Raw genomic sequence first — 25,146 nt, 5'->3', positions numbered from 1 at the left:
ATCCCAGCACTTGGGAGGCAGAGCCATGCGGATCTCTGTGAGTTTGAGGCCAGCCTGGTCTACAGAGCGAGATCTGGGACAGCCTCCAAAGCTACACAGAGAAACCCTGTCTCGAAAAACAAACAAAAAAAAAAAGATGAAAGCTGAACACAGTGGCTCATGCTTGCAATCCTAGCATTTTAAAACCAAAAACAGAGAACCATAATTTGAGCCCAGCCTGTACCTCATAGTGAGTTCCTGAGTTCTAGGTTAGCCTGGACAAAGGTGTGACTCTGTATCAAAAAACTTTATAGAACTGAGGATGTAGCTCAGTTGGGCCAGTGCTTGCCCAGCATTCATGAATCCCTGGGTTTCATCCCTAGCACCAAATGAACTGAGTGTTTGTGGCACTTGCCTGTAATCCCAGTACTCAAGAAGTGGAAGCAAGAGGATCCGAAGTTCAAGGTCATAGTGAGTTTATAGTCACCTTCATGAAACCTTCCTGGGGAGAAGGGGAAAATACTTACATACCTTTCTTCGACTAGCCATCACTTCCTGGGATTGAAGATGTGTGTGCTACCCAGTACTGGGATTAAAGGTGTGTGCCATCACTGCCTGGCTTCTATGTTTAATCTATTGGCTGGCTCTGTCCTCTGATCCTCAGGCAAGCTTTATTTGATGTTTCAATCTTAGATGGTCTTTTAATAAAAAAAAACTCAGACCAGATATCAGGGTGAAAGCTGAAAGATCAGAGAAGCAGAGCAGCCAGCTACTAGTTCTTACCTCTACAAAATCCTCAGTCTAAAGAGAGTGAGTTCCTGTTTCCTCACGCCTTACATACCTTTCTCTGCCCTGCCATATTACTTCCTGGGATTAAAGTCATGTGTGCTTCCCAAGCAAAGGCATGAGATCTTAAATGCTGGGATTAAAGGTGTGTGCCACCACTGCCTGACCTCTATATCTAATCTAGTGGCTGGCTCTGTCCTCTGATCATCAGGCAAGTTTATGGGGGTACACAATATATCACCACAATTTGATATACAATATATTACCACAAGTGGTGGCTCATGACTTTGATCCCAGTACTTGAGAGACAGAGGCAGGTGGATCTCTGAGTTTGAGGCCAACCTGGTCTACAGAGCAAGTTCCAGGATAACCAGGGCTACACAGAGAAATCATGTGTCAAAAAACAAAACAAAACAAAACAAAGTATAAATTTAGACACATTACTGAAAAATCATTATTCTGTTATCAAAATCTGTGATCTTTTTAAAGTATTCTACATATTTACTAATAAGTCATTATATTATACTGTAATTAAATTCACCTTATCAAAGGAAATACTATATCATTTTTCTTCTCTTAATATAAAATAACTTGTATCTTTTACTCCATTCATTGATTTCATTTTCCCTAGAGTACTGAAATAAAATTCTAATTTCAGTTTGACTAATGATACCAATTTAACTATGAAACTAAAATATAATTAACCAAAACATGGCAATGAAACCAAATATCAGGATGTTATTGGGATTTAAATAAAGATATAGTAAGTTGAGTGAATCTTGTCTTTTAGAAACACAAGAATGCCTAGCTTTAAAAAAAAGAGAAGTAATATGTAAATTCCTCAATAATGGCTTGTGGTTTAGGCCTGTAGTAACAGCTAATTGGGAGGACTATGAACTCAAGATCTGCCTGTACTATGGAGTTCAAAGCCAACCTGAGCCATTTAGAGAGACTCAATGGCAGAGCATGCCCTAGCAGGCATGAAGTGAGGACCTAAATTCAGTCTACAATGCACAAAAAAAAAAAAAAAGAAAGAAAGAAAGAAAGGAGGGAAGAAAAGAAAGAAAAATAGTCTGGAGCTGGAGAGATGGCTCAGAGGTTAAGAACAGTGGCTGTTCTTCTGGGGGACCTGGGTTTCTTCCCCAGCACCTAAATGGCAGCTCACAACTGTCTGTAATTCCAGTTCCAGGGGATCCAGCACCCTCTTCTGACTGCCTCGGGTTCATATATACATGCAGGGAAAATAGACAAATAAGTCTTTTTTTTTTTTTAAATGAAAACAGTGTTGGTTTCAGTGTTTTTAAGTAGATTTGATAAAGCCTGGAACGAATGGGGCAAGTATTTGGATTCGGTCTAAAGGAATTTTTATTTTCCTAATCAAATCTTAGCTGCTTAAGCAAACCCAATGACATTGTCTGAGAATTGAATTCAATGGTAGAGTACTTGCCTACCTACTGGCCCAAGCTTATTAATCACAACACTGTGGAAGTGAAGGCCATAGAATGAGAAATTTAAGGCCAGTTTCAGCTACATAGTGAGTATGAGACCAGCCTTGGCTACCTGAGATGGTCTCAAACAAATAAATAAAAAAGGCTCTAGGTTCCATCTTCAGCACCACATTAAAAACAAAAAACAATAATTATATGGGTAATTCAATTAAAAATATATAAACATTGATCTTAACACCTAATCTTCAAAAAATGTTTCATCAATATATTAGTTTTAATTTTCTATTCAGTTTTTTGTAGATAGATGCTTTATGATTGGTTCTTTGGTAAATGACACACTCAGCATTTTCCCATGCTTTCTTCCCTATCTGATCTGTTCCTATTTTTAGATATTGAAATAACATTTTTCAGAATCTTAACTTTGAAGATTATAAATTTAATTTGCATTTTCTACTGAACAGAACAGATGGCCAGTGTAGAAGAATACTGCATCTGACATTATTTTCCTGGGAGAACTTAAAAGAAATTGGTCTCTGAAAAAGAGTACCTGTGTTTAGAAAAAAAGTCAGCTAAACAGGAGGGTTTTATGGTAAACTCTAACCCTTAAAAATAGGAGATTTCCAGTAGAAAAGGCAATTATAGCTTGCAGTCCCAGCTATGATATAACATGAGACACAATGCCAAACATGAAAGGAAAAGAACTCAGACTAAAGCCAAACTCTGAAAATAACTTTCTATAAGAAAAATAAGGAGGGCTTATGTTTAAAATTCAATTCTGGTCATGTGTTACCCAAACATAGCAACTTCTAAAAATAAACTTGATTCCTATAGATCTCCAGGTTTATATAATCATTTTATTATGTAAAGAGTAAATGTAGAGAAGTGATGGTTATATTATATAAAGAGTAAAAACTGGAGAAAGTGGTGGTATTCACATGCATCTTTTCCCACCACACACACCATTTTTAGTGAATGCGATTTGTCCTTACAGGAATGTTAACAATGTATTGCCATTTTAGGAAAGCAGAATACTTAGGGGAAATAAATCATACACTTCCTGCCAGTATAGTTCAAATAACATCTTACTGAGAAATTGGAAGGCTTTTTTTTTTTTTTCTTTTTTTCAATGTCATGACACAGAATCCTACACATTAACATACACGCTCTGTAAACTACCTTAGAGGAGACATAGTTCAGTGGCTAGGAGTGAGTACTTGCTGCTCTTGCAGAGGACTAGGGGGTTTGGTTTCCAGCACCTACATGGTGGTTCACAACTGTCTATAGCTCTAGTTGTAGGTGAGCCAATGCCCTGTGCACATAACACATGCTGGTGAAACACTCATACACATAAAAGTTAAATAAAACCAAGTGTAGTGGTGTATACCTTTAATCCCAGCACTCAGATGCAAAGGCAGGCAAATCTCTGAGTTCAAGGCCAACCTGATCTACATAGCTAGTTCCAGGACAGACAGGGTTACATAGAGAAACTCTGTCTCCAAAAAAAAAAAAAAAAGAAAGAAAGAAAGAAAGAAAAAATAGTATAAGTCTTTTGCTGTAGGATGTCTTTTTTTTTGAGCTGAGGATCGAACCTAGGACCTTGAGCTTGCTAGGCGAGCGCTCTACCACTGAGCTAAATCCCCAACCCTAGGATGTCTTTCTGTATGCTGTGAATATGTGTTTCTCCCATTGGCTAATAAATAAAGCTGCTTTGGCCTATGACAAGAAAATTTACAGCCAGGTGGGAATTCCAAGAGAGAGAGAAGGATGGAGACAGGAAAGACGTGATCCAGCCACTGAAGAAGGAAGGTATGAAAAGTACCAGTAAGCCATGGATAAACAGAAATGGGTTGAATTAAGTTTAAAGAGCTAGCTGATATAAGCTGGAGCCATAGGCCATACGGTTGATAATATAAGCCTCTGAGTAATTATTTTATAAGCCACTGTGGGACCTCAGGGCCAGGCAGGACACAGGAAAACTTCCAGCTATAGTCTTTGGAGAGAGACAGGTATTTAATCCAATATGTGAGCAAATTTATAAAAACTATAATTTATGTGAGTAAAACTGACTTCTAACCTCTGAAATTTTAAATACTTAATGACATTTAAAAAAAAAAAAAAAACTTTTTGGAGACAGAGTCCCTTATATAGCCCTAGCTGGCCTGGAACTCAGTATGTAGACCAGGCTGTCCTCAAACACAGAGATCCACCTGCCTTTGCCTCCCAAGTTCTGGGATCAAAGGCATGCATCACTACTCCTGGATGACTTTTTTCTTTAATTATTATTTTGTGTGTGTATGGGTGTTTCTGCCAGAATATGTGGCTGTGTACCACATGCATGAAGTGCTCTTAGAGACCAAAAGAGGGTATCATATCCACTGGAACTGGAGTTAGAATTTGTTACCTGCCATGTGGGTGCTAAGGATTGAACCTGGTCCTCTGGGAAAACAGCCTGTGCTCTTAACCACTGAGCCATTACTCTAGTCGCATGATTTTAAATTTTTATTTTTTATTATTTTTCCCCTCTTTTGGTTTTTCTTTGCATTTTTTGGCTTTTTGAGACAGGGTTTCTCTGTGTCCTGGATTTCACTCTGTAGACCAGGCCTGCCTTGAACTCACAGAGATCCACCTGGCTCTGCCTCCCAAGTGCTGGAATTAATGGCGTGTGCCACCACCACCCAGCTGGTTTTTCAAAACAGAGTAGCCTTGGCTGTCCTGGAACTAGCTCTATAAAGTAGGTTGGCCTTGGACTCAGAGATCTGTCTGCCTCTGCCTCTTTCCCAAGTACTGGGATTAAAGGTATGTATCACCACCACTCAGCTAAATTTTTTGTTTTTTGTTTTTTCGAGACAGGGTCTCTCTGTGTAGCTTTGTACCTTTCCTGGAACTCACTTGGTAGACCAGGCTGGCCTCAAACTCACAGAGATCCACCTGGCTCTGCCTCCCAAGTGCTGGGATTAAAGGCGTGTGCCACCACTGCCCAGCTAAATTTTTTATTTGGATAAAGAAGTACAAAATCTTCCTATTCCTATATTTTACACAATTTTTATCATGTTTTCCTTTGTTGATATAAGGTTAATCCCAAGAGATACTAGAATCTATTTCCTACAGAATAAAGATAAAGTTTGCCTAGTATATCTTTTTGCCTTATTGTATCTTTTTAAATCAAATACTCTGATATATGTCCTATATTATCTATATATGAGGTTTTGGCTTTTGCCAAAGCTAGATGGACATCAACACCACTTGGTGACTGTCATGCACTATATAGTACTTTTAATTCTTCCTCCAAAATATTTGTGTAAAAACTAGATCATAGTCCACAGTGATACAGCATACTTAATTTTAAGGGAATATTGTACTATGCTGTTGTGGAATATTACTTTAACTATGTAAAGAAGTGTTGCATTTGTTTAACTATGTAAAGATGTATTGCTGTTTCACCTTACCTGTCTAAGGCACCTGATTGGTCTAATAAAAATCTAAATAGCCTGGGGGCTAGAGAGATGGCTCAGAGGTTAAGAGCACTGACTCCTCTACCAGAGAGGTCCTGAGTTCAATTCCCAGCACCCACATGGTAGCTCATAACCATCTGTAATGAGATCTGGCACCATCTTCTGTGTACATAATAAATAAATAAATAAATAAATAAATAAATAAATAAATAAATAAATAGTTTTAAGAAATCTGAATAGCCAATAGCTAGGCAGTAGAAGAATAGATGGGGCTAGCAGGCAGAGAAAATAATAGGAGGAGGAATCTAAGGGGGAGGGAGAGGGAGATGCCCAGGGCCAGCCCAGCAGCTGCTAGCCAGCCAGACATGGAAGAAGCAGGAAAGTAGGACATACAGAATAAAAGGTAAAATCCCGAGGCAAAATGTAGATGAAAAGAAACGAGTTAAAATAGATTATAAGAGCTAGTGGGACAAGCATAAGATAAGGCCAAGCATTCATAACTAATAATAAGTCTCCATGTCATGATTTTGCAGTTGGTGGTCCAAGAAAGCCAACTACACTATGCTGTTGATAAGTTTATTTAATTTCATCGTTGTCATTTTTTCCCTTATGTCTCTTTCCTTTCTCAGGTCTACTTTTTAAAAGATGCACCTTGCTGCTTCCCACCAAGGACAGACTAAAGTACATTCACAAGATCCTCTCAGAAGTAAGATCATATGCCAGAATTAGTTCATGTCTTGATTCTCAGTGAAGATAATTTATCACTAATGTCATATAGTCTTTATAAGCTTATCTTTTAAATTTTCTATATGTGCTCTCTTCTCCTCTCTTCCTGTCCACATGTGTGTTTCACACAGGCCTGTCATGTCTCTTCTATCCTATATTAATAAACAGCTCTTCTGTGGAAAAAAAATTTCTATATGTATGAATGTTTTGCCTGTATGTATGCATATGCATCATGTGTATGCCTGGTGCCCATGGAAGCCATAAGAAGGTATCATATCCCCTGACACTGGATCTACAGGCAGTTGTGTGTCGATACTGGGAGTCAGACCTGGATCCTCTGCAAGAAAAGCAAGTGCTATCTCTCCAGCCCCAAATCAATCTATTAAAAACAGGATTTATTTTATTTTTTTAACTATGTATATGTTTGTGTTTCTATTTATGGGTGCCCATGGAAGACAATTACAATATATTTTATACCATACAAGAATAATAAGGCAGTTAGTGGGTCTTTTGTAATATTTATTTTTGTTTGTGGCAGGGTGTGTATACCATGGTGCACACCTCTTCTTCCTTTTTTTGAAGGGGGATGGTTTTTTTTTTGAGACAGAGTTTCTCTGTGTAGCAGTTCTGGCTGTCCTGGAACTAGCTCTGTAGATCAGGCTGGCCTCGAACTCAGAGATCCTTCTGCCTCTGCCTCCCAAGTGCTGAGATTAAAGTCATGAGCTGCCACCACTCGGTTGACAGTCCTCTTTTCACATGGGTTCCAAATTGAATTTATGTTTGTGACATAAGCACTTTACCTGCTGAGCCGTCTGTCTCACAGCTACCGAAGTTGTTTAAAATGGTAATTTAGAGGCTGGGTGGTGGTGGTGTACGCCAGAGTCAAGAGAGTCTCTGTGAGTGAGTTCCAGGCCAGCCTGGTCTATAGAGCAAATTCTAGGACAGCTAGGGCTGCACAGAGAAACCCTGTCTCAAAAGCAGAACAACATAAAAGTGGTGACTTAGGGCCTGGGAATGTAGTTCAGTTAATAGATTGTCTGCTTATGATTTGTTTCCTAGCACCTCTTACACTCAGCACAGGGGCACAGGCCTGTAATCCAAGCACTAGGGAGACGGAGACAGAAAGAAGCACCAGAAATTCAAGGTCATGTTCCTCAGGTACATAGTGAGTTCCAGATCATCTTGAGATAGGTAACCCTGCCTCAAAAAAACAAAAACAAAAAGCTAGATGTGGTGGCACAGACCTGTAATCCCAGCAATCAGGAGGCAGAAGCTGAGGATCAGGAAATCAAGGTCATCTCTGCTGTATAACCAGTTCAAGGCCAGGCTGGACTACAGAGACCTTGTCTCAAAAATAGAACAAAGCAGTCCTTAGGAGCCGTCATGGAGTTGGCTGAGGAGTCAGAACAGTGCAGCTTTCCTCTTCTGTCTCTCCCAAAGCCTCAGCAGGCTTTTTTGGATCCTGTGGGCTCCCTTTTTCCTCTAAAGCTGGCTCCCCTCCATTTGTTTGTCTGCATGTGGCAGACCTCTGTGCCAGCTTAAATGGCATTGCCTTTCTTCATTCTCTCCTCCATTCTCCTCCTCAGCTGCTGAGATTTATAGCTTGCCTGCCCTGGGTGGTTTTATTTTATTAAAATGAAATAATTTCTAAGTGTTAAAATCTTTTTTTTTTTGGTTTTTGAGACAGGGTTTCTCTGTAGCTTTGGAGCCCTCCTGGACTAGCTCTGTAGACCAGGCTGGCCTTGAACTCACAGAGATCCGCCTGCCTCTGCCTCCCAAGTGCTGGGATTACAGGCGTGTGCCACCACCGCCCGGTGTTAAAATCTTTTTATGTAATATACTAAACAATAACAATTTGAGATTTTTATTTTGTTTTGCTGTGCTGGGGATGAATCTTGGGCCTCTTGTATGCTATATAACTATAACTGAGTTATACCCTTAGGCTGAAATTTGTGTGTGTGTGTGTGTGTGTGTGTGTGTGTGTGTGTGTGTGTGTGTGTACTTACCCGTATGTGCATATCATGGCCACAAGCTGATGTCAGAAAACTTCTCTACATTTGTGTTGTTACTGAGACTGGCCTCAAACACAGAAATCCACCTGCCTCTGCCTCCCAAGTGCTAGGATTAAAGGTGTGCGCCACCAAACCTGGCTCCCACACTGAATATTTTGCCTGAGTGTATTTATGTGTACTGTGCACATGCCTGGTGAGTGCAGAAGTCAGAAGAAGGCATAGGTTCCCCTGGAACTGGAGCTTATGAATGACTGAGTCATCATGTGGGTTCTGGGGTCTTAACACGGGTCCCCCACAAGGGCAGCAAGTGCTCTCATCTGCTGAGCCATCCCTCCTGCCTCTCCACTTTATGTTGTTTCTTTATTGTTTTGGGAGGGGAGTTTTTCTTTTTTTCTTTGGTTTTTGGTTTTTGGTTTGGGTTTTTGATTTCTGAAACAGGATCTTTTTTTTTTTTTCCTTTTGGACAGGGTTTTTTTTTTTTTTTTTTTTTTTTTTTTATGTAGTCTTGGGGAATCTGGAACCCTACGTAGACCAGGCTAGCCTCAAACTCATGGATGTAAGGCTGTCTCGGCATCTTGAGTGCTGGGATTAAAGGTGTATGCAACCACACTTGGCTTCACCTTATGTTTTAGAAACATAATGAGCTCCAGGTTGCTGTTTCAGCTAGTCTGGCAGACCTGAGAGCCCTGGAGATCCACCTGTCTCTCCCCAAACCCATCCCCAGCACTGCAGTTACAGGCTCACCTTACCACACTCAGCTGTTTTTACATGGATGTTGGGGATTCTGCCTGCCTCTGCCTCACAAGAGCTGGGTGGGATCAAAGGTGCCATGCCCAACACTAATTTTTTATTAATAATTTTTTAAGTTAAAATATAATAATGTCATTTCTCCCTTTTTTCTCCCAACCCTTCATATATACCCCCTTTATCTCAAACTCATGCCTTCTTTTTCCTCTGTTATACACACACACACACACACACACACACACACACACACTCCTAAATGTATAAATACAGCCTGCTCAGTCCATATACTGTTAATTTGTATAGACATTGTTTCAGGGCCTACTACTTGTTATTGGATAACCAGTTGGTGTGCTCTTCTCTGGGAAGACCATTTCTCCTGCTCTCAGCATTCCTTAGTTGCCTTTTTTGTCTAGGTTTGGGGCCCCAAGAGATTTCTCCTTCCATGTCAGCCTCTCTATTAGTGTCTTCCTTGTTCAGGTCTCGTTTAGGCAGCCATGCTGATGATTTCATGACTTCATGTGTGTAGTTTCCCTAGTATTTCTAGGAAACACTCTCACAGCAGACTTCCTGTTCCCCTGACTCTCAGTCTTTCCATCCCCACTCCCTATGTGATCTCTTGTGTTGGAGATGTATCAGGTGGGGCTGGAATCACTTGTTCCTCTGCATTTTGATCTGTTGAGGTTTTCTGCAATGGTCTTTGTTGCAGAGTTTCTTTAATGAGAGCTAGACCCTGTCTCAAGATGTTTCCAGTAGCCATGGTAGTGCATGCCTTTAATCTCAGCAGAGGTAGAGGCAAGTGGATCTTTGAGTTCAAGGCCAGCCTGGACAGCCAGAGCTACACAGAGAAACCCTGTCTCAAAAAAAACAAAACAGAAACCAACAACAAAAAGCTATTTCCAGTAAACCTGAATATCTGAATATCAAGTTATTTTATAGATCCACTAATAGTTGCTCTCTCTACAGGTTTCCTGTTTTAAATTCAGCGGTTGTTCGGCTCCTTTGCAATGTGTAGGATTACCATGTTATGGGATGTTTTTACAGGTACATTGTTTAATGAATGATTTTGAACTGTTAGCAAGTAGAATATGGGGGGTGGGGATTTAATTCAGTGGTAGAGTGCTTGCCTAGCAAGCGCAAGGCCCTGGGTTCCGTCCTCAGCTCCAAAGAAAACAAAAAACAAGTAGAATATGGAATTCCTGTGTACATTAATAGACACTCTAGTAATCGTAAAGCAAAATAACACTGTAAAAATTTGTTTAAGAATGTATTTGGTTTTCTAACTGGTGAGAAATGCTTAGCATTTATTTACTCTATATAAAGGTACTTAAATTTTGGGTTTTTTTGTGAGCTAGGGATTGAACCTAGGTCCTTAGGCATACTAGGTAAGCACTCTATCTCTGAGCTGCAACCCAAGCCCTTAGCCAACTTAAAAGACTAAAGGTAGTATATGTGTGCATGCGTTTATAATTTTATTTTACTTTTTGAGTCCAAGTCTCACTATGTAGCCATGTGTGTCTTGGAACTCATTATGTAAACCAAGATGGTCTCGAGCTCACAGAGATTTGCTGCCTCTGCCTCCCAAGTGCTAGGAATAAAGGAGTGCACCACTACACCTGGCTTTTTTTTTTTTTTTTAACAATTTATTTATCTTTATTTTATGTTCATTGTTGTTTTACCTGCATGTATGTCTGTGTGAGGATATCAGATCTTAGAGTTACAGGCAGGGTGCTGGGATTGAACTCGGGTCCTCTGGTAGAGCAGTTGGTGCTCTTAACCACTGAGCCATCACTCCAGCCCCTACATCTGGCTTTTTTATGAGTATTTTCAGTTTAAATTTATGGACTAGTTTCCTGAAATGTGACTTTAGAAATCAATTTATTATGTCAAGAATATCTACTAATCTCTTATAAAGAGGAAAAAAATGAAAAGTATCATTTATTAAGCCTTATATGTGCCAGAAGTCCTAAAGCAGTCTTTATGAATTATCTGATTTGAAACTTATAACCACCTTAGGCTCTTACCTCATTCCTCAGGACTATACTTGAGAATCATATGCTGTATCCCAGCCTCCCAGCCACCAGCTCTTATGCACCCAGACTCTAGGACTTCCTACTAACAGTCGTCCAAAACAGATTTTTACTTTTTTTCATTTGTTTTGTACTTTCTACCTTTGGATTAAGTATTAAAGATATGCATTCATGTAAAATTCAAAAGGAACAAAATATATAAAATAAAAAGTCTCCCTCCCAGGCCTAACTCCCATCTACTGATTTCTTTTCACCAGAAATAATCACTGCTTAGCAATTTCTCTCATTCTAGAAGGAATAAAGTTAAATTGTGGGGTGCTGGGATTGAAGATTAATTTTTTTAAAATGTGTGTAGGTCTGGAGAAATGCTCAGCGGTTGTGGGCATTGGCTGCACTCCCAGAGGACCCAGGTTCAATTCCCAGCATGCATATGGTGACTCATACCCATCCAAACTTCAGTTGTAGTAGGTCCTACAGCCCTCTTCTGACCTTCTTCGGGATCAAGCACACACATGATACACATGTGTATATGCAAGCAAAACATTTATACACATAAAATAAAATAAATCAGAAATGTTTTTTTTAAAGATTTATTTATTTATTATGTACACAGAAGAGGGCATCAGATCTCATTACAGATTTTTTTTTTTTTTTTGAGCCACCATGTGGTTGCTGGGAATTGAACTCAGGTCCTCTGAAAGAGCAGTCGGTGCTCTTAACCTCTGAGCCATCTCTCCAGCCCCCCAGAAATGTTTTAATTTGTATTTGTGTCAGTGTCAGAGTGACAACTTGTAAGAGCTGGTGCTCCTTCCACCCTGTGGGTTGGGTGTTACACCTTGACCTAATGAGCTGTCTCACTGTCCCAGAAGATCGTTTTTTTAAACCGCTGAAATCCAGTTAATTATTTTAAGGGTTTATATGAGGGGCTAAGAGTGGTGGCACACTCCTTTAATCCCAGTGCTCTGGAGGCAAAAGCAGAGGCCAGCTTGGTCTACCTAATAACTTCTAGTCCAGCAGCCAGGGTTGCAGAGTGAGACCTTGTCTGAAAAATAAGTTTAAAAAACTGAATAAACTACAAGATTAATGAATTTATATAATTGTATGCTACTTAAATCTCCTTTTTATATGTTTGTACTTTTTTTAAATAAAGTCCTTTTTTTCTTTTTTTCTTTTTTTTTTTTTTTTTTGGTTTTTTGAGACAGGGTTTCTTTGTGTAGCTTTGTGCCTTTCCTGGAACTCACTTGGTAGCCCAGGTTGGCCTCGAACTCACAGAGATCCGCCTGGCTCTGCCTCCCAAGTGCTGGGATTAAAGGTGTGTGCCTCCACCGCCTCGCACATTTTTTTAAAAGATTTATTTATTTATTATATATACAGTGTCTTGCCTGCATGTATGCCTGCAGGCCAGAAGAGGGCACCAGATCTCATTACAGATGGTTTCGAGTCACCATGTGGTTGCTGGGAATTGAACTCAGGACCTCTGGAAGAACAGTCAGTGCTCTTAACCACTGAGCCATCTCTCCAGCCCATGTTTGTACATTTTTATATATTCAAGACAGTTATTAAATGTCTGTTTTCATTTATTTAAAAACAAGCAAGTTATAATCAATTATCACATTAAAATGAAATCATTATCATTTGTAAACAATATCAAAATGACAAGCGTAAAAGTCATAGACAGTCTACTGTAAAACTAAGCCACAGAGGCTGAAAGATGGTCCAGTAGGTAAGAGTACTTGGTGTGTTAAGTATGAAGACCTAAATTCAAATCCTCAGTACCCCAGTAATAAGCTTCCATTGCCATGGTGACCTCTAATCCCATCCAAGGAGCTTACTGGCTGCCAGCATAACCAAAAACTACAAGTTCTAAGTTTGGTGAGAGAGTGTCCCAAAGGAATAGGAACATGTAGAAGAGGACACCCAACATCCCCTTGTGTGTATCCTCTGTGGTCACATACACTCTCTCATACACACATATACACAAAAATAAATTAATAATTGGTTTAATTTAGTTTGATTTAATTTAAGTTTAAAAACTGAGTCACAAAACCAGGACTAGAGTCCCATTACTTAGACTTGCTGCAGGCAGATCTAGGGTTTGAGACCACTCGTAGTACAGTAGTGAGTGAGGTCCAAACTGAGAAGGCTGTAGAGGTGGTTGTCAGCTAAGAATACTTGATGCTCTTGCAAAACACCTAGCACCATATCAGGGCAGCTCACAATTGTCTGTAGCTCCAACTCTCCTGGCTTCCACAAGCACCTTCACTCATGTGGCATAACCTCACAGAGACATATACTCAAAAATCAAAATAAATTTATAAAAACCTTAAGATTTGCTGAGTGGCCGGGTGGCGGTGGTGCACACCTTTAATCCCAGCACTTGGGAGGCAGAGGCAGGCGAATCTCTGTGAGTTCGAGGCCAGCCTGGTCTACAAAGTGAGTTCCAGGACAGACTCCAAAGCTACAGAGAAACCCTGTCTTGAAACTGAGTTCCAGGACAGCCAGGACTACACAGAGAAACCATATCTTGAAAGAAAAAAAGAAAAAAAAAATTAAAAAATGTGGTGGGGGGCAAGAGAGATGGCTCAATGGTTAAGAGCACTGATTACTCTTCTAGAGGACCCAGGTTCAATTTCCAGCACCCACATGGCAACTCATGAGGATCCAATACCCTCACAAAGACATATATGCAAAACACCAATGCACATGAAATAAAAATAAATTATTTTTAAAAAGCCACAAAAACACCTTTCTTCCTAACAAAAAAGAGGCAAGATTTTGGAGAATTTCTAGGTTGCAATTATGTTGATTTCTTGTGAATTGAGGGTAAAAATTGCACATCACCTAGGTCATATACTTCAAACAGCCTATTTTTATTAAGTAGTAGTGGCTTACCCTTCCAATTTGTGTCTGAACTTGTGCAAATGTTTCTTCTGTTTTCCTCAGACCTTAACAGCAGGTTGGGATGAACTTGAGTGCCATCGTGTTTATAACTACTTATGTGAGTTGACTAATCTCTCCCGTAAGATGCAGACTGTTGTCTGTAACAAACCAGGTAAAGAGCTTCATTTCAAAGATAATATTGAATAGAGATGAATTGTTAATAAGAGGTAGAGTTCAAAAGTATACGTAAAACAAGTTGTGGAGGGGCTGGGATGTAGCTTGGTTGGTAGTGGGTTCGATCCCAGCACCACAGAAAGTAGGATACCATGTGGATGTGATCTGCTTCCTGTTGGTAGTTCCTCTGGAGAAACCTGATAACATAGAAGGGACAAGGACAAACCCCAAATCCAAGATAGTGATTCTTCTGGGGAAAGTGATTGGAATTGATAAACTAAAAATTCAACATTCGGAATACTTACTTATTTTAAAAACCCTTAAGCAAACATAGAAAGATGTAAAGCTTTGACTAAACTTGATTTGCACACTGTATTTGTTACTGTATTTTTACTTTTCTGTCAACTTGAAACATTTCAGTATTTAAAAAAAAAAAAAAAAGTGATGAGCCAGGCAGTGGTGGTGCACACCTTTAATCCTGGCACTCAGGGAGGCAGAGTCGATGAGTCTCTGGGAGTTTGAGTCTAAGCTGGTCTACATACTGAGTTCCAGAATAGCCAGGGCTGCATGGAGAGATTCTGTCTCAAAAATAATCACACTTGGGCTGGAGAGAAGGCTCAGAGGTTAAGAGAGGTTAAGAGCACTGACTGCTCTTCCAGAGGTCCTGAGTTCAATTCCCAGCAACCATATGGTGGCTCACAACCATCTGTAATAAGATCTGGTACCCTCTTCTAGTGTGCAGACAGAACACTGTATACGTAATAAAAAATTTTTTAAAAAAATTAAAAAAATCAAACTTACTGTCCACTGTTTTAGCTTGACTTGAGCATATTGTTCTTTCTACTTACTGTGTCTCCAATGCCCTTTATGCAATTGTAGTATCTTCTGGGAACCTTTTTCATTTTCTCATTTTTCTAAAATACTTTCTTTCTATCTCATGCTTTAAGACTCAGTTTGGGGTCTGGGGATGTAGTTTAGATGGTGGTAGAATACTTTCTTAGGATGCCCCAACACTGAATAAAACTGATATGGTGACTCATGCCTGTCATCCCAGCACTTTGTAGTTGGAACCAGGTGGATCAGAGGCTCAGAGTCATCCTTAGCTGTGTACTGAGTCCAAGGCCAGCCTGGGATACACAAACCCTGTTTGAAAGATAAGTAATTAATTAACTAAATTTAAGAAAATCAGGCTTATCTCATACCTCTGATCTCAGCACTTAGAAAAGAAGGCAAGAAGATTAGAAGTTCCAGGTTAGTCTGAGCTATATATATAGAATTTGTAGCCATTTTGGGCTATATCAGAACCAGTTACAAAAAGCTAAAATTGTGGATGTTGACTTGGCAGGTAAAGGTTCTTGAACCTGAGTTCCCTAGGATTCACATGGGAGACCAGAGAACTGACTTCCACATGCATGCCATGGCACATACTCACATACATGTAGGCACACACAAAATTTAAAAATGTAATAATTTTTAAAACTGCACACATGTGGTACACAGACATATATGCAGTCAAAACACTTATATACATAAAATAAAAATAAATACAATTGAAAAAAATTATTAAGCCAAAAATATAAATAAATCATAACTCTTAAAATTTTTGTAGAAGAAAGTGGAGTATCAATTTCAGTACAAAGTATGTGGATAATGTATGTCTGGTCTTTATATTTATTTCCTGTTAAATCCAAAATCTGGCTGAAGATGCATTTCATCCCTGCCACCACATACATTGGGTGCAATGACACACCTGTAACCCCAGCATTGGGGAGGTGAAAGCAGGAAGATCTGAAGTTTAGTATTAACCACATAATGAGTTCAAGGCCAGTCTGGGATACATGAGACCCTATCTAAATATGTAAATCTAAAAGTACATAAGATTCTGGTAAAACTGAGCATGGATTTAATTTACCATTATTCAAATTACTGAAGCTAAATAAGGAAAGTAAGCATGGAAGACAATCAAACTATAAAGTTAAGGCACCTTCTACTTCTTGGTGACTTCTGTTTATACACTCAGTCTATGATCTCTCTTTAACCATGGCGGTTAATAGCTGGCTCTGATCATTATCCAGTATGCAACTTACCTTTCTAGAAAAATTATTTACAACCTTTTCTTTATAGGAAGTTCCCGAAAACTAGAGTTAAGGATTAGACTGTTCTGTAGGAATGTCCTACTTGATCATTGGACACAACGAAGTGATTCTGCATTTTGGTTGACTCGAATATTAAAACCATGGCCAATGGTGAATCAAGCAAGATTGCTATATATTATCTTTGGACCGACAGCTCCTCAAGATGGTAAGCACCATTTCTTTTTTGAGGATATGTGTGTTACATACCTGGTTAATTACTTTTGCTTTAGGAGGCTTTTTAAAAACTTTACTGCTGGTGTACACCTTTAATCCCAGCACTCAGGAGACAGAGTCAGGCGGATTTCTGTGAGTTCGAGGCCAGCCTGGGCTACAGAACAAGAGTTCCAGGAAAGGCTCAAAGCTACACAGAGAAACCCTGTCTCAAAAAAAAAAAAAAAAAATCACACGAGGAAAGTGTCCAATCACAAGGAAAGCCACACATGGCAAAAACATGTTTTTCATATAAACAAATAACTATTGTTAAATGTAATAATAATTTGAAGTTAACTCACTCCTGTCTGTTACACCTGGGAAGAGTGTGAAAACACATTCCAAGAAAAATTTCATGATTTTAAAGAAACTGAGACACTTGGCTTGTTTTCTTGGAGTTTTCTCCAAGCACTCAGAATTCTCCTCACATGACTCCTTCTTGGACTGTATTCTGATACATAGAGTTCCAGACCAGTCAGAGATACATAGTAAGTCTCTTAGTTAGGGTTCTATTGCTGTGAAGAGACACTGTGACCAGGGCAACTCTTAGAAAGGAAAACATGTAATTGGGGCTGGCTTACAGTTTCAGAGGTTTAGTCCATTGTCATCATGGCAGGTGGCATGCAGGCAGACAGTGCTGGAGAAGGAGCTGAGAGTCCTACATCTTAATCCTCAGGCAGCAAGAAGTGAACTATGTCACACATGCGCATAGCTTTCGAATATAAGACCTTAAAGCCCACCTCCACAGTGACACGCTTCCTCCAACATGGCCACACCTCTTAATAGTGCCACTCCCTATGGGCATCCAAACACATGAATCTCTGGGGGCTATACTTTTCAAACCACCACAGTAAGACTTTGTCTCTAAAATAAATAAATGCCATCTATTTATTTATTTATTTTGTGTGTGTATGTACACGTGTGTAAAATGTGGCATGTCTGTGAAGTCATAGGACAACTTATAGGAACCACTTCTCACTGTATACTGTAGGGTTCTGGGATGGTCACCATGTTGACAGCAAGCACCTTTACACCTTTATCCACTGAGCCGTGTTGAAGGCCCAAGAAAGGCCTTTTGTCTTTACTTAGGTCTATCATTGCTAGTGTTTAAAGTGTGCTTTCACCATTTCAAAAACATACTGCATTAACTTGTGCATACCCTGAGCTTCAAGACAGAAATTGTTCTGCTCTGAGTCAGAACCAGATATATTCCTGTCCTCTCTCTCTCTCTCTCTCTCTCTCTCTCTCTCTCTCTCTCTCTCTCTCTCTGGCTTTTTGAGACAGGGTTTCTCTGTAGCCCTGGCTGTCCTGGAACTCGCTCTGGGGACCAGGCTGGCCTCAAACTCAGAGATATCTGCCTGCCTCTGCCTCCTAAATCCTGGGATTAAAGGCATGGGCCACTACTGCCTGGCTCCTGTCATCTCTTATTTACCTAAAAGTGCTGCTTTCCCATCTTAAACATTAATGTAACTCGAGGTGATGTTTACTGCTGGCGGGAACTGATGATGTTAAGAAACAAAACAGAGCCCCAAATTGATGATTTACTTAGTTGTAGGTTTTCAAATTCAAAATCTGACTTTAAAAAAGTTTGTTACCACCAGGCGTGGTAGCACACACCTTTAATCCCAGCACTCGGGAGGCAGAGGCAGGTAGATCTCTGTGAGTTCAAGGCCAGCCTGGGCTACAGAGTGAGTTCCAGGAAAGGCGCAAAGCTACAGAGAGAAACCCTCTCTGGGGGGTGGGGGGTGTTTGTTACCCTAGGTTGTGCTGAGATTAATGTTAAATTTATCTTACATTTCCTTATTCCACTTCACTCAGTAGATAACCAGTTTTAGTGCATATTGGCTAGCAGCCAGGAGTTTTATTTTGAAATTAAAATGTTGTGTATAAGCCACAGAGAAGATTGGCAATAAATAGAAAGTGACTGAGCTGCTCTGTTGTGATCCAAATGTTTGAAAGATGCTAATAGAAGCATGCCAGTAGGTTTTACTTGATTTTAGTAAAATTATAGCAGTTGACATTCCAATCTGTGTCATCTGTGTACTGGGAGCACTATCCTCATCTGTGTACTGGGAGCATTTTTCTCATCTGTGTACTGGGAGCACTATCCTCATCTGTGTACTGGGAGCACTGTCCTCATCTGTGTACTGGGAGCACTGTCCTCATCTGTGTACTGGGAGCACTGTCCTCATCTGTGTACTGGGAGCACTATCCTCATCTGTGTACTGGGAGCACTATTTGAGGCTGAGATAGTTCAGTAGGCAATGTGCTTGCTGTGCAAACGTGAAGAGCTGACTCTGACCCCCACACCCAGGGAAAAAGCTGGGTGTAGTGGCTTGTGCTGTGATCCCAACACTGTGGATGTAGCAATGGGCATACCCCTCAGGCTCCCAGCCATCTTAGTCTGAGAAGTGAGCCCCAAGGAAAGACACTGTCTCAAAAATAATTAATAATAAAAAAATAAAAAAGTAAATGATTCCTGAGGAATGACACCCCGGCCTCCACATGCATGCACATTCACACAGGAAAGGATAATACAGATAATAAATAGGTAGAAGCACTGTTCTTTTTATGAAGAGAGTTGGGACTTATTAAAGATACGTTAATATAAAGGGCTGGAGAGATGGTTCAGTGGTTAAGAACACTGACTGCTCTTCCAGAAGGCCTAGGTTTGGTTTCCAGCACCCACATGGTAACTAACAATCATCTGTAACTCCCATCCAGGTGATCCAATGCTCTCTTCTGACTTTTGCTGGCACCAGGCATGCACATGTTGCATAGACATATATGCAGGCAAACATGCATACTCATAAAATAATATAAAACAAAACCTTAAAAAAAACCACTATAATCCCCAGTAACAAAAAATTAAGTTAAAAATTATGTTAATATAGGCTTAAGCAGAGACTTAAGAGAACTCTTTCTTAGGAGAAAGTAACACGGTGTTAGTAATATGAGTGTTAAGTAATATGGGTGTGGGCTTCTCAAAGAAGAATTGTTGAAAGGAAGACCTACCAGAGCATGCGTAAAAGCTCCTCAGGAGAGAGTCACAAAAGCACTGTTCTTCATGTTCAAACTACTTCAGTTACTTGGTTTAGGTATTATTGCTGTGTTTCATCACAGTTAATGAGAAACTCAAATTTATAATGATATCAGAGTGGACATTTTAATGATGACTGTAGCTTATATAAGTAATGGGATTGTGTAATCCTTCCCATTCTAAACAAATCCTGAAATCTTTATCACAAACTATCTAATCTGTCATAGCCTACTTTTTGTTTCAATCCAGGGCAGGTGATTTGGCAGGAAATGGTAGAAGGACCCACAGATGAATCCAGTTTGAAAGGCTTGGCTAATGCCATTAAGTTACTCTATGACACAAGTACCAAAGAGTGGACGGCAGATGATGTTATCAGTCTTGTAGATGAACTATCAGGTGAAATATGTATTTCCTTATATAGAGTAATAGAAATTTAGTATTAGAATACAGCTGTGAAGTTATACAGACAATTCTCTAAGTAACAAAGAGTGTATTAGAAATCACTAATTGCTCAATATGTCGTATTATATATGTCTTGTTACTGCTCTAAAACGTTTTTAGCTTTGTGTATGTGCTTGTATGTATGTGGAGTATGTAAATACATGTGGTGTAAGAATGTGTTTATCTCAATTTCCAATGTTTTAAGTTAATGTGTTATTTGACAATTTCATGCATGTATGTAATGCATTCTGATTACTCTTGCTCTTCGCCCTCTCTTAGCTCCCTCCCACTTCCATAAAGTCCCCTCCTCCTCTCTATAAGACTTTCTCTCTGTCATGTCTTTTTATTTTGTTTTGTGACCCACTAAGTTTAACCAGGATGTTTGCTGTGGGATAATCCTCTTGCTCACTGTAAAGATTTGTCACTTGAACTGGTTTAATAAAACACTGATTGGCCAGTAGCCAGGCAGGAAGTATAGGCAGGGTGACCAAACTTAGGATGATAGAAAGGAGAGGGCAGAGTCAGGTGTCACCAGCCAGATGGAGACCTAGTTGGACACCTAAAATGGGATAGAGGTAAAGGCTACAAGTCCAGGGAAGTACATGGGTTAAGTTGTAAGAGGTAGTTAGTAATAAGCCTGAGCTATTGGCCGAGAATTGTAACTAAATAAGTCTTTGTGTGTTTATTTGGGACCAGGTGGTTGGGACAAGAAATGTCCAACTACAGCTGTCCACATGACCATGGGTATAGAACCGTCCCCTGGAGCCTGGTAGACTCACCAGTGGGTACACAACTGAAAACAATGGCTGTAACTACCATAGCTTCCATCAGTAGCCAACAGTTCCCCAGGAGGGGTTCAATTCCCAATTTTACATAGTAGTATTAGGTCACTTCATAGTTTAATGGGTTTGCTTACTCTCATTTTACAAGTTCTCACACATACATACTCTTCTAGATTACATAAAAACCCTGTCTCAAAAAGAAAAGAAAGAGCTGGGCGGCGGTGGCACACGCCTTTAATCCCAGCACTCTGAGAGGCAGAGCCAGGAGGATCTCTGTGAGTTTGAGGCCAACCTAGTCTACAGAGTGAGTTCCAGGAAAGGCGCAAAGCTACACAGTGAGACCCTGTCTGAAAAACCAAAAAGAAAGAAAGAAAGAACAAACCTAAAACATTGTTTCTGAGTATTTTCCTTGGCACTAATTACATTTCCAATAAAGTAATATAATATTGGATGTGTCTAAAGATGTTCACTACAGCAGTTGTGTAATTTCTCATTAAATACCTGTTCTTCCTTTAATAAAAGTGGTTCCCCGGGAGTGGCTTCTGGAGAACAATGCACGCCTCCTGATCCTGAGCGGGAACAACATCTGCTTCACTTTCATGGCTAGTAAAGCAGTGAACGGACGGGCCATTGAGCTCGCAAGGCTCATAGTCTTTTTGGCTTTGGTAAGTAAAAACTAAATTTTTCTCTAGCAAGTTATTTAGCATTCACTTGACCCAGCAATAGAGCTGCTTCCCTGGTGCTTACAAAACCCAGGTTTGTCTGTCTGTCTGTCTGTCTGTCTCTCTCTCTCTCTCTCTCACACACACACACACACACACACACACACACACACACACACACACGGGCCTACCAAAAACTGAGATTTACAGAAAATATTATTAAAGAAATAAGTATTAAATTACATATTTTATTTGTTTTTGTTTTTTGAGACAGTCTTACATAGCCCAGGCTGGCCCCATCCTCTCTATGTAGGCAACACTGACCTTGAATTTGAGTGCTGGGATTACAGGCATGTGCCATCACACTCCCATTTTATTCACGTACTGAGCGTTTCCCATTTGCAGTCTCAGTGGGTATCCTGTGCTATAAACTATGCTACATCACAAGCTGTCATTGTCACTCTCACTTGAAGCTTTACAGCTTTCTTCACATGAAGACTGATAATAGTGCTTTGTGCATCTGAATCAGGTGTGTGAGAAAGAGCTATATTGCATGGACTGGACAGTTAGAATGATGCAGAAAGTCTGCAAAGTCTTCAGCACTGCAGCAGAGAGAAAGAGCTTCCTGCAGAGTGTGGCAAATGCTTTTGCCTGTGTCACCATGGAAATGCTGCAGCCTATTATGTCTGGTAAGTAAGAGTGTAGACAGTTCATAGGAGGGAGGGATAGTGCCTTCAGGTCTCAGCCTCAGATGCAACTAACTGGGCTTGGTGGTGCACACCTATAGTCCCAGTACTTAAGCCTGAGCAAGAGAGCTGAAGTTTGAGCCAGCCTGGGCTACATAGTGAAACTCTGTCTGGAAATATGATTTTGGTTTTTTGAGACAGTCTCTTTCTAAGTAGACCTAACTGGTTTGGAACTCTATGTAGACCAGGCTAGCCTTGAACTCACAGAGGCCAACTACCTCTGCCTTCCAAATGCTGAGACTAAAGGCGTACGTTACCACACAGGGCCTTGTGTAGGTTTTAACAGATACTAATTTAGTTTACTAAATGGCCAACATGATAATTAACCCTGCTGTTTTTTAAAAAAGCTTTTTTTGGAACTCACAGAGATCCACCTGCCACTGCCTCCCAAGTGCTGGGATTAAAGGTGTGCACCACTATCATTTGGCTTTTGCTGTTCTTTTATTTTGCCTGCATGTATGTCTATGCACCATATGCATGCCTGATACCTGCAGAGATCCGAAGAGGGTGTTAGATTCCTTAGAACTGGAGTTACAGATGATTGTGAGCCACCATGGGAGTGCTGAGAATCAAACCAGGGTCCTCTGCAAAAAGGAATTGGCTGGTGCTCCTAACCATTAAGCCATCTCTCCAGCTTCTAATTAGCCCTGTTTTATAGATGAGAAAAAGAAAACATAGAAATAACCTGACTTGCCCAAGGTCATAAATGAAAAGATACTAAAGCTTAGACCAGTATCCTTTCCTGTTTTCTATCTAGTGTCTAATTTCAAGACTTCAGCGGTTAACGCCTGGCTTAGTAAAGATCATCAACAAAAATTCTTCTCTTTAAATATTATTATAAACACTTAGAACGTCTTACATTCCTCAGCCATGTGTTAAAATGTTTAACTTTTCCCTCTCCCTGCTATCTGTTCCTGTGTATGTGTCACAGGAGAGCGTGATGATGATGACAGAGGCTTCCTGAATTTGTTCCATCTTCTGCATGCTCAGGCGAACTTCCATAAGGAGGTGCTGTATTTGACCATGAATGCCTCTTCTTCCTAAGTCAAGAAGCTTGTCACTTAAAGAATATGTCTCTAGACTATAAGAGAGTGGCACTTTTTCACATCCAAGGGTAGCACCTGTTGGACTTTTGATAATCTAATTACCAGAAACTCCAGCTGCACAGGATTTTAGCTGTAACTGTTTCACTCTGATTAATGTAAAATAACAGGCAAACCCAAGAATGTGTTGCTACTTTTCTGGCAAACTAGCTCTGCCTCTCCAGATCATCAAACCAAAGCAGAATGTTAACTGTCCAAGAATCTGCAGCCAGCTCAACCTATTTGTGTGGCTCTTTGAAGCAAGAGCTGATTCTGCTGTATTAAGAACAGATTCGCATTTGTTAACTCGTGCTGTCTGTTCACTTGACATCGGCTGAGCAAATATGGCCCAAATGTTTTGTGAGGATTTGTAATACTGTGTTTTAGAATGTGCATTATGTAAGTCACATTCCTTACCATCTTCTTAGCATATGGCTACAAAATAAATTTTATATTTCATTTATATTTTGTATGAATTAACAGAAAAAAATCCAAAATAAGTATCTGTGGATACATATATATGTATGTGTATATATATATATACACATATATATATATATATACACATATACATATATTTCCTGCAAGACAATCACACAAAAGGTCTACAAATAGAGGAAGGTGTTTGTATGTGAGCTATAGTCTTCAGATAATGGAATCCTCTTATCACTTCCTTGGGGATTAGAGCAGAGAATTGCAAGCAGGAGAAAAACATAATGAAAGTAAATAGCTCTTCTGCTGCCAAAACAATCTTCACAAATGACTCCCCCTTCTTGGTAAGACATTCCCCTGTCCCAGAAAGTGGGGTTTGATGATGGGAGCTGAAAGCACACATGGTTAGAGTAGCCAAAGAGAGGAGATGGGGCAGGGGGAGAGAAAGTGTCTGTGGATCCCAAAGAACTCTAGGCCCATTCAGTAGACATACCACCTACCTTCACCTCTGCTTCCTATGAAGGTGGTATAATGCAGGGGGCCTCTAGAGCTCTGGCTTCCTCTTCTTGAGGCCCTCCCCGCCAGGCAAATGCAGGGCTTTGTACATGCTGAGCACGCACTTTACCACTGAGTTGGATCCTGGCCCACTGTCACCTTCCCTCTGGACTTCTCAGGGGCTGTCCTCTTTTCCTCAGAACACTGGGAGATAAGGAAATTACCTCTGGTGGCAGGGTGTGAAGAAAACTCATAGATTTTTAGCAAAAGGGCTCTGAACATTGGATAGGACTGAGGAGTAGTGAAAATTGTGGAGAAATAAGAATTGTGATAACACTTTCAGTGTGGAAGGATAAAAATTAATTGCCTTTTTGTTGTCCAATTATAATTCCACTAGAAAAAAATTCTTTTCTCCAGAGTTTATTTGAAGATTTAGGGGGGGAAACATTCTTGCTTTTATAAACCTCATTCATTTTCTTCAGCTCAGTTGAAGAAATGATCTGTAACAATTAGCCTGGGCAGCCTATGGTAATAGCAAGTACCAGAATGCAAAGTAACACCTCAGAGCATTGATTTTTTTCCTCTGTCTCTGATTTCCCATAGCCACTTTGGGAAGATTACTATTTTTACCTCTCAAAACACTAGTGATTTCAAGTTGACATTAGCTTACCATATCCGGCTCTGAAGATTTTGATAAATATATAACTTCATTTTATAGGGCTAAGAGTCCTACTACCTGCTCTTAGAGAGAACTTGGGTTCAATCCCCAGCACCCACATAGCAACTTAAAACCATCTGTAACTCCAGTTCCAGGGGATCTCATGCCTTCTTCTGGCCTATGCAGGCATACATATGGTGAATATCCATCCATCCATCCATCCATCCATCCA

The 25,146-nt window shown here is 40.0% G+C and overlaps 1 protein-coding gene across 3 annotated transcripts in view; it reads left to right on the top strand.

The window, feature by feature from the left end:
* Fbxo47 (F-box protein 47) overlaps window positions 1-23,807 on the top strand; it is a 29,008-nt gene extending 5,201 nt beyond the window's left edge. For 2 of the 3 annotated variants that reach the window (XM_036196902.1, XM_036196903.1), the window contains exons 4-11: window positions 6,295-6,371; window positions 10,114-10,191; window positions 14,121-14,229; window positions 16,356-16,532; window positions 19,866-20,012; window positions 21,362-21,504; window positions 22,031-22,190; window positions 23,179-23,807. In XM_036196902.1, the coding sequence (XP_036052795.1) occupies window positions 6,295-6,371; window positions 10,114-10,191; window positions 14,121-14,229; window positions 16,356-16,532; window positions 19,866-20,012; window positions 21,362-21,504; window positions 22,031-22,190; window positions 23,179-23,291 (1,004 nt within the window). In that variant the 3' untranslated portion in view covers window positions 23,292-23,807. The remainder of the gene's footprint in view (window positions 1-6,294; window positions 6,372-10,113; window positions 10,192-14,120; window positions 14,230-16,355; window positions 16,533-19,865; window positions 20,013-21,361; window positions 21,505-22,030; window positions 22,191-23,178) is intronic. The other variant, XM_036196904.1, reaches the window with a different exon arrangement.
* Window positions 23,808-25,146: the final 1,339 nt, after the last annotated feature.

This window comes from Onychomys torridus, chromosome 8 (assembly GCF_903995425.1).
Source record: "Onychomys torridus chromosome 8, mOncTor1.1, whole genome shotgun sequence".
Taxonomy (NCBI): Eukaryota; Metazoa; Chordata; class Mammalia; order Rodentia; family Cricetidae; genus Onychomys; species Onychomys torridus.
The sequence above is the reverse complement of the archived record's forward strand: the minus strand, read 5'-3'. Positions and strand labels throughout refer to the sequence as shown.